Consider the following 10,621-nt stretch of genomic DNA (forward strand, 5'->3'; position numbering starts at 1 on the left):
TCCTGGAGTCTTTAAATCTCTATTTTTTTCTTTAATGTTATGGAAAACTTTACCAGCTCTTTGTTTCCTAGACAGGATCTAAACAACCTGGTGACTGAATGCAGGGCTCTGAGCTTTCTGCTGATCCTTCAACTCGTTCCAAAACGGGGCAACACTGCCACCCAGAGGAGAGGGTTGGATGTTGCATCTTAACTCAGGTAAATAGATTAAAAAATATAGAGGCAACAAACAAAGGAAGAAAAAAAATTATTTAGTGAAGATGTTGAGGTTAAGGCTGTGCATCAAAAGGTGAAAAACAGAATATTTTTTAAGTATTATAGTAATTCCATTTTTGCTGCATTCATACTTGCTTTTTAAAAGTTTTTGTGTACTGTTTCGACAATGTTTAGAGTAAAAGAAACAGCACTGACGCACTCCTGTTCCTAAACTCCTTAATGAGGTCTATAATGACATCATTTCTTTGTGTGTTTTTACACTTTGCTATCAATTAAAATTATGACATAGGGATAGACCAGAAACTAACACATAACCTGAATAAATTAAAGAGCACATGAAAATTTTGAGTAATGTTCCTCCTTTTGTATATTTTGCATATTAATATGTTTTATGTGTTTAAGCTCCACAACCTCGATGTGTCCTATCCTCACTATTTTCATGGTAAAATTGGTTTGAGTCTGGATTTGTGCCCCCGTGTGGCTGTTTGTATGTTTGTTTCTGTTCTGTGATGGATTCTCTTTATCTTTTGGTAAAAGATCTTGTGACAGTGTGGACACCTCTGTTTGTATGACATCATGTTACTAACCATCATGATGTCATGCAAACTTATGGCAACATGTTAATATTGATCTTCCACACCATACAGCTCAGCCTGTCCCAGACTTTCATCCCTTAACAAGGAAGCAATAAACAAATGTTAATCACACAGAAAATGGTTTTATTCACATCCTCTGTTCTTCCTCTCGGCAGTGGCAACAGCGAAACAGAATGTCTTCACAATACAGTGATGGAGGGACACAAAGACACGGCTCCCCGTTCGATTGGCTGCTGTGACCTCACATGTTTTAATCTGGACACTGATTTACGGTACGGCACTGTTGGAACAACAAAGTTGTCGAAATGACGAGAGATAGAGGGAGCTTGTGCTCCAGTCAGCGATGGTCATTCTGTTGGCTTTAGAGGGGGTGAGAGGCACCTGTTGGCTCCTCCAGGTGCATTCTGGGAAGGCCCCAGAAGAGAAGCACTATGAGGAGGATGGAGGGCTGCAGCGTCACCACATGAAAGAGTTATCGAATCTGTTGAGAGGCAGACAGAGAGAAGCCAGTCAGCATCTGGTTCTTCATCACATGCACCACCCCTCCACACACCCACACACACGCAAACACACGCATGCTCCCCCCAGGGTGGATGAGGTGCTCCACCTTGATCTCTGGTCTCTGCTGCTGTCGCCTCCAAACAGCAGCTCTGCGACCACATCCTCCTGAGCCGAGCGCTTCCCGTATCTGGAACAGGGACACATTAAATCTGAGTTTAAATCCAATTAAACTGCAGTTTTATCAAAAATATGGATGTGTTTTCCATTTTATAATAACTCTTATATTACATCATTTATCTTTCTAGATGTCAGTCGGAGGTAGAATGCACACAATAAGTTAAGTGAGTGTTAGTGAGGAAAGCAGTGATGCAGAGTTGCAGTCATTATCCCCCTTTCACACTTATCACCTTTACTTGAGGGGCATCAGGGGCATCAGGGGCATCAGTGGTTTCATGTGAAACCATTGCATGGTTTACCAGACAGCAGACTGCAGGTGTTTTTCTAACAGAAACAACAAAACCACAGCAGCCCGAGCTGCAGCTCCTGTTTTCCCATCAACACACCCCACCATCACAGCATCCAATCTTACGCTTCTTCATCTCTGTCTGTCAGTGTGTGTGTATGTGCATGTGTGTGCTTGCGTGCATAAGTGCGTGTGTGTATGCGTGTGTGTGTTTGTGTATGTGGTGCCTTGCAGGGAAGCAATCAGGCAAGAAATACACATTTGGATTCCCAGCTGGTACCGTCTCATTCTGTAGGATGTTTTCCATGTCTCATAATGGTCAGTTCTACACCATAAATCTCCAGAGTCGGTCCAGCCCATATTTTCTACCTGCATGACTCTTATTATCTCATTTCCACTTTCATCTGGAAGGAAATTGTGGAAACTTTAAACCTCGTGTATCTCTTTTATGTTGCTGCTTTCAATACACAAATATTCACAGACTGTATATTTGTTAAAAATAACTCCACTCAGTGGCACTTTTCATTTGATCTGAGAATGCTATTTTTAATAACTGTAGAGTATTTCTTTTTCTTGGTTGTAAATTTGTTTTTACTGTGAAGTTTCTTAATTTTTCTGTTTTTATGCTTTTACCATAGTTTGAATCTGCATGCTTCATATAGATACCCTGACTGGTTATTAGTTTTTACCCTCCGATGTGGAATTTAGTCAATTCTGTGAAGATACAAGTACCTTTAAAATAATATACTGAGTTACAGTTTAAAATTTCTTCCAGTTTCTTTCTGAAAATGTATTTTTTTGTGAAAATGACTAACTGTGAGTCTGGTTCAGAGCCAGGCCAAGGAATAAGTGAATTGAGCAGAAGGTGCCCTGGGCTTCAGGGGCCCCATAAATTCTTAAACGCAGACAATACATAGAAGTTTAACATTTGATTACTGAAAATGAGTATACTATGAAATTCAATTTAACAATTTCAACAGAGATCAATTGAAATATTTTGAAATTGTTTATCATTTAAATATAGGATTTAAAGGAATTGGTCTTTTTCTTTTGTTGAGAAAGTACAAAGAATAATCTTCACAGTTTGTTGTGTTGCCATGGCTACAATCTGATGCTAGTGAGCTAGTCAGTGAGTTGAGTTGAGCTGGTTGAGTTTGGTTTGTTCACAAATACATCTCAGCAAATAACCAATTATCAGTGACTGATTTTAAGCCTGGCCAATAAAACTTGGCTTCCTCTCCCAGATTCCACCAAATGTACAGATTTGATTTATTTCTCTGTTACATTTTGAAAGCACACAAAAGCTTTTGTGCTTTTGTCTGAATATGGCATAAATACACAAAACACAAAAACAATTCTGCTGTCCCACCGTTTCCTATAAGTACGGCTCCGCTCTTTAAACTCAGCGGTGCATATGAAGCAGGAATGTGGGAACAGTCACAAATTTTATTGGCCACAAAGTGTTTTCATAAACAAGTCTCCAGAAAGACATAAAAGAAACAAATGTGTTTTTCTTGACTGCTTTTTTCCAGCCTCCAAGTATCAATAAGCTATTTAACTTTCATGAATGAGAGCAGATGGCCCCTGAGCCAGACTACTTTAAATAAAAAAGCTCAACAGTGCATTACACCTGAGAACATCAGGCCTGGATTTGGCCCTGATAACTAAATTTGGGATTCTCTTTGGCTCCATCTCTATAAGTTTTATTGCTCTGCTGCTGTAGATTTGGAGGCCTGGAGGTTCAGGGAACGAAGCGTAATCTGATCAGAGCGGCTTCAGCTCGCTGCACGCATGGAGGAACCCCATGTTGTCGACGCTGTGGGCCGGACTGGGGAAGTGGTTGCTGTTGTGACTCAAGCAAAGAAAAATGTATGTGATCTCAAGTGGAGAAGTTGAAAGAAAAAAAAACTAAATTCAAGGGTAATGTTTTCATCCTAATGCAATTAATTTTTTTTTTTTTTAACATCCTGAGTTATTTTTTTTCTACCTGCAAAATGGTGGATATTGTTCAGTAGTAAAAAAAAAAAAAAGAAGCAATTAGAAAATGATAATTTAATAAAATGAATTTCTGCAGATTACAAGGTGTTTAGAAAATAAGTCATTCTTGAGTAGTTTTAAAATACAGACTTTTTCTTCCTGTCATCCTTAATGAAACTGAAACAAGTTCCACAGGTCTGCCCTGAACCGCCGTGCCCTGCGGGATATGGAGGACGAGCACTGACCTCTGCCTGGTGATCAGGTTGATGTAGTGTCTCAGGGCCGTGTAGTACTTGGCCAGCTCTTCAGGCGGAGCGTCCTCTCCCGGGTTCTCTGGCTTTGGAGGGTAGGCGTCTGCCAGCGCTCCCAGACAGACCAGCACACACAGCACAGCGGCCACCAGCATCGTCCATGGTCTCAGCATCACAGCCATCTGCAGCGGTTGGCCCAAGCTGCCAGAACAGAACATAGAAAATACAAATAAAATGGGGGGGGAAAGAGAAAAGTGGAAACAAAGTTGATTTACTACTTTTAAGAGCATGGTATCTGGAAGTTCTCAGAGAGGTTATGAATTATATTTAAAGAGAAAGGGTTTATTAATATGTGGATATTTTTGATAACAATGACTGGTGTCTCTTAGACTTTGCTGATGTTCATAGGTGTAAATATCAAGCTGAACTAAAGCATCGATGACAAGTCAACTCCTGAGGAAGCTGAAACCCTTCGCTGTGTGCAGGAGAGCGCTCTGAGGTTATTGCTGTCTGCAGGACCAAAGGTCAGAATTTGGCAAAATCATGGGAAAGAATGTGAAACTGTTTCTATCTGCTATGGGTCAGAGGTCACTGCAGCAAACTGTTCTCCATCATGAACTGTTTGCTCTGACCTGTCTGCAACAGACCCAGCTCTGCTGTACCCATAACTCCTGCAGCAGGGCTTCCTTCTGCCTGTGGCCATTCTTTATAAAGAGCAGAACTCTATTTGCATACCATGTATCTCATCCCTGAACACCTGTAGATAAGTTGCACTGCATTCATCTCTTTGTTAATTAGAGAATATTTAAAATCCTACAAGTTCTGATTTTGTTCTCATGATTTGCTCTTTTTAATTGTCTTATTTAAAATAAATATGTGATATTACAAAAAACGTCATTTCAGTTCCAAGTTTGACTTGGTATAAATTTATTTATTTAGACGTGTGTTTTTCTTGTTGTTTCTTTTATTCTCTTTTTAACCCAGTAAATAATTGCCAGACAGCAGAAGTTTCCTCAGAAATGTTTTGGCCTCTTCAGGAATAAATCTGTCGTTCTTGGGGGGGAAAAAATAAAGTAATCTCGCCTAACGACGTCAGAACCAAAATACATTCAGAGAGAAAGTTTTCAATTTAAATCCACATGAGATCCCTGCATGCATTTATGGAAAATGATGAACAAACGAATAATATGAATGTTTAGTTAAACATTATTATTATTATTATTATTAGAGTTGTGCGTACGTGTTGAACCCTATAGAAAACAAACTGCATGTCGTCTCGTTGGTTCCTTTTCTCGCGCTAATTAAAAGACCTTCATTGAGCGGTGACGCGCTGGCGGCTGTAATGCGCTGCAGGATGTCACTTCAGATCAGTCTGGGCTCAGACTGCGACTGAGGCCCGACCTGCCGAGTCTGTGGAGAAATCATCTCCCTGAGGCAGGAAAAGAGAAACGCAAAGCACGGAAACGAGGTCCGGACCCAAACCCAGTCCGGAGCTGTCCGTGGTGCTGAACGGACTTTCATCAGAAGTTTGTTCAATTTCAAATGAGCTCTGGGAGACAAACAGAGGCTTTCAGCTTCATGTCTGTAGCTAGAGTCAGCTGGGAAGTAACAATAATAATAATAATAATAATAATAATAATAATAATAATAATAATAATAATAATAATAATAATAATAATAATAATAATAATAATAATGTACAAAAACTTAATAGCAGATGCTCCAGAGTTGCACAGTAAGGCTCTTAAGTACATGCTGACTGGATCAACTGAAGGGAGAAGCTGGAGGTGGATGGAGACTTACTTTATGAAGTTCCAGGCAGCAGCTGGAGCCACAGGTGGTTCTGACAGCAGCAGAGGTTCTGGGTCCTGCAGTCCTTCTCTTCCTCTCCTCCTCGGTGAGATCTTGCTCTGCAGGTCGACGCACGTTGGTTCCAACCTGCAGCTGAAGAGATTTATATGGTTTTGTGCCAGCAGGGATGGGAGGGGTTACACCAGGAGAGTGACTGCGTCAGATGGTGCTGATGATGGAGACATTACTAATGCATTAGTTGTGTGTTTCTGATGCAGCCAACAGATGACATTTTGAGCCGAGACGTTCAGAAAGTTGTGTTCATTGGAAATTTCATTTTGCGTTGTGTGAAACCAACTTCCAGATGGTCCAAACTGGGTCATGCAGCCATCATGTAGGTGTTTGTGTTTGTGTGAACCAAGATTACAGTTTCCCAACAGCAACTTGACCCACATATCTACTGTGAAAGCAAATAGAGCAGTCTATATATTAATATGGACAACAAATGGTTTTGCTCCTCTAAAGCAGCGTTGGCTCTAAAAATCTTTTTGTTGTGAACAGCGGCTCTTGGTATTTTGCTGCTCACTTTAGTTTTGTATTTGGATCATTTTGAAGTTTTGTTTTCCATAAAGAATCTTTTCCAGATCCTGGGAGCCACAGTCCACACAGCACCGCCTGCACAAATTTTAAAACGGGTTTGAGGTTGTTTAGGCTTTGTTCAGGGTCCTAAACAAAACCTGAAGAACCAAAAGGCCCACACTGTATTCAGGAACCTGGCCGTGGATTGCCTTGAAATTTCAAATCAAAATTTAAATGTGAACCATGAAGTGCAGCGGAAGTCAGAGCACTGGCGGCATGAACAGCAGTAACATGTCTCTGCTGTCAGTTTTAGTCAGCAGCCTCACTGCAGCATTCTGTACAGACTGGAGGTGAGCCAGGGAGCTTTGATGCAACAAATAAAAAGACTATCGCAGCTCATTCTGTGACACAAATGGTCTCAACGTAACAATGATCCTTAAATGTTTAATTAGTGATGAATAAACATTTTACAGTGATTGTCAAAAGACGAGAAAATGTCAAAGACCACACCCAGATTTGTGAGACCAGTTTTCAGAGAAGGAACTGAAGATGCTTCTTGATTAAATGTTTTCATTTTGGTGTATATTCAAATATGTTAAAAAATATATTATTTGTATTATTGGTATAATTATAATTAAGTTCGATGTGCTGTTTTGTAACCAAAACAATGTCTTCAGCAGATTATTTTGATCACGGGCTGTGAATCTGATGTCCAAGTCAGATGACGATGAGGATGATGATAATGATGGGGCCTGTTAATGGTTACTAGGAGACGAAGTCAAACTTAAGTCACTTTCACTTGAAACAGCAGCAATGTTTTAACAGCTACACTTCTGTATCAGATTTAAGAGTTCCACTGGGGATTTATTAACAGGTTCGATGACATTAGAGCCTCTTGGTTATGAGGCTGGAGGCTGTTTACTCTCTAATTTCCGTTTATTGATTGGACAGAAGTTAAAATGTCAGCTTTTTCCATCACGTTCAGTGACGGACAAAAGATTTGTGTTGCAGTCAGATCTTCCCTCGAGTCTTTTCTCCTTTCCGGCATTGACCAATTGATTTTTATTCAAAGATATAAATAGAATCTGATCAGAAGCATAACCCACAATGTCGAGGTAAGCAGGCTGCAAATAAAACTAATATTCAGAAGCTTAATCATCTGCAAAAATAACTTTGTAAAATAAACCATTTACTCTCTATTTTGGGATTTTATCTTTTCACTTTATATGTACCTCAGTGTAAGTGATTGCTGTGGTGCTAATCACACCAAAAAATCATTTTTGTGATGATTCAGATTCAAGAACTCAAATTCCAGCTGCCATCCTCAAGTTGAGCATTTTCTCATCAGATCAAAACTTCTGATTGATCCTCCTTTATCAGGCCGTCATTAAGGTAAAAACTAAGCTGATCCAAATCTTAGCTGAAACTCAAACCATGCTGTGAGAAAACAATGGAGTCCGGTGTGGTTTCGAGGGAGACGGAGGTAAGCTCTGGGTATTTATTTAGCTTCAAACATTGTGGAGCCAAAAAGCATCATGAGCTTTCTAAATGAACATTTCCAAGCTGAGACTGTTACCAAGTCCTGCCTGAGATTTCAGAGTGTTTCTGATAAGAACGCCACAAAACAGAAGCTAACCAACCGAACCAGACGTTTTCCAGCTTTGAGAAGAAGAAAATTTGCATGAGTGACGATTTATGCATAGTCCAATCATTTTAACCTGTTGAAAAATCTCTGTAGCATTCTGACAGTTTAGACCAGTTTAGAGAAACCATGTGCAGCATCTGACTCTAATGATTTAGATATTTAGCTTGTTATGAATTTTAAAAAATTATTAATTTAACGTTGTTATCGTTTTATTAATGGTGGTTTTGTCTTTTTTAACGTAAATAATGTTCATTTGAAGTTGCGTTAAATTAACGTTAATAATTTGTAAAAAATTATAGCAAGGCTAAATTCATAAAAAATTTTAAAAATTCATAAGCTAAATATTGTTAATATAGACAGCAGTGTCGACAGCGGTATCAGATTCTGCCACATTCACTTCTACCACCAGCTGATGTTGAGGAAGGAGAGGATCTTGGTTAAACTGTTCTTGGGCTCATGGAAGGTTCGGTCAGCCTGAGGAACTCACAAGTTGCACATGAAGGTCGACTATGGCTGTGAATCCCCTGGTAAACGTTCTATAAACGTTTACAAAGCCCCAAAAATCTTTGAATGTCTTTTCTTGAAGAAAGAGACTTGCCAGTGCCTAACTGCTTCCACCTGGGCTGCATCTGTCTGGATGTCACCCTGGTCCTGATGAGGCTGGGCAGGATCCTCATCCTGGGCCAGCACCAGATTTGCATACTGTCATGTAGATGTTGTCGGTTACAACACAGCTGCAGAGAACGACTGTGGAGCAGGTGAGGAAGCCAAAGGGTTCGTCACACACTAAACATGTCTGGTGTGTGACTAAACATATTTAGTCACACACTAACATGTGAGCCTCAGTAATGATCTGCAGGCCTGTCTCAGAAGACCTTTAAAGTGTCTTCTCAGTGACAGCCATCCTTCCTGGTTTACTCAGGTGATTACCCAGAGGAATTTTACTCTAATGACAATTCAAACAAATTATAGTTTTCAACACAGATTAATATACTAAACATATGGATTTACTATCCCAGGGGGGCAGTAGCAAACCTTTGGGTTAACATAGAAGTAGAATATAACAGTGGATGCCACGAGAGGATCAATGTGTGTTTATTAAGCTACAGACAGGATGAGTTTATTGCCTGGGTTATCTAGTAGCCATCGAAATGAATTCATCTTCCCGAGGCACCAGTGGAAGAATAAATGAACTGTTCAGCTGTCTCCTTTTTGCTTTGTTCTGTCAGTGAAGTAATCAGCCAAGGGCAACATTATCCACAAGTTCTTCCACCTCCCTCTGGGACAGTATGGTCCACATTATGGGAGTAATGTGAAGATGGAAGTCCTGAATGTGTCCAGTCAAAACATCATATTAAGATTCTCTGCATTAGTTCTGTTGTTTCTCCAGAGCCAAGAGACAACAATCTCTCTCGTGTGAATTCAAAATCAAAATGTCAACATTTAAAAGATAATACCATTCTTTATCAAATGATTCCATTCAATATGTTTCCACTACAAATGTGCATAAAACTTTGTTGGTGTTCTGCTAATGTAAAAAAAACCCCCACAGTTTCCATTAAATAAGAAGCACAATCAAACCCCCATGTGAATAAATTTGTTCATATGAGCGAGTCATTAAAAGACATGCCACACCATAATCCTCTGCCTACTTTCTGTTGTCTTCTTCATCTTTTCCGCCAGCAGTGGCATCTGGTTGTTGATCAAATGATTCGGAAAAAGTGTCTTCATTGCAGTTTTGTGAAATACAACCGGAAAACCACTTCATCCTGGTGCCAAAATGTTTTATTCAAAAGCATTTTCAAAATTGGCATGTTTCCATTAAGCCAATCTATTTTCCTGATTCCAATTTGCACACTTATATGGTCAATGAAAATGCAGCTACATGTTAGTTTTACAGCCATTTGGGCACTAATTAAAAATAAGAGTGATGGTGTGTTCAGACTTTCAACTGATTCTAGATTTATGGATTGCTTATTTTTAGTATTTTATTCTTCTGTTCATGGTCAAATTTTCTGACACAGTGTTTATGTACAACGGCCAGAGAATCTACTGCCAGAGCATCAGACATGTTATCAGACAGCTAGTTTAGGTTCTGGACGTTTGGGGTTTTGGTACCAGCTGATCTAACTGCTAATTACAAATGATGTATTTAGCGAGATGAATTTTAAAGCTGTGGGTTAGAAGATAGGATAGGATATGTAACAGTAAACTGTTAAATTATGAGAAAGCTGAGAAATCAGGTTTGAGTTTCCACACCAAGGAATTAAATCTAATCATTTAAATATGATTATTTTTGCTGCAATATAATATAGTGCAGTGTTAAGCAGAAATGAATTGATATGTATTAAATTTAAGAGAGCCAACACACACATACACGTCTAATTCATACCACTTTAATTAAGCCTTTAATTGGAAAGGAGGAAATGTATTACGGAAATCAGAATAATAAAGTATTGTTTCAGTTTGGACCATGACTAGACTTCATATTTTCTCAAATCTCACTGGAAGCCATCTCAGTCTTTGTCTCCCAGAGTCTAATCTTCTGTCATGTGGAGAAAGCAGAACAAACATGTCTCAATTCCCCATCTTTGCAAATTCAC

General features: G+C 39.4%; 1 protein-coding gene across 1 annotated transcript; it reads right to left on the reverse strand.

Annotated features, from left to right (window-relative positions):
- Positions 1-917: 917 nt before the first annotated feature.
- On the reverse strand, positions 918-5,920 carry pyya (peptide YYa). The gene is made up of 4 exons (XM_055035792.1): positions 5,807-5,920; positions 3,998-4,204; positions 1,419-1,499; positions 918-1,292 (listed from the first exon to the last, which is right to left on the reverse strand). The coding sequence occupies exons 2-4, from the start codon at positions 4,183-4,185 to the stop codon at positions 1,268-1,270; spliced, it is 294 nt and encodes a 97-aa protein (XP_054891767.1). The 5' UTR covers positions 4,186-4,204; positions 5,807-5,920; the 3' UTR covers positions 918-1,267.
- Between the last annotated feature and the right edge of the window lie 4,701 nt (positions 5,921-10,621).

The sequence above is a fragment of the Poeciliopsis prolifica genome, unplaced genomic scaffold (genome assembly GCF_027474105.1).
Source record: "Poeciliopsis prolifica strain line A6 unplaced genomic scaffold, Auburn_PproV2 SCAFFOLD010, whole genome shotgun sequence".
Classification (NCBI taxonomy): Eukaryota; Metazoa; Chordata; class Actinopteri; order Cyprinodontiformes; family Poeciliidae; genus Poeciliopsis; species Poeciliopsis prolifica.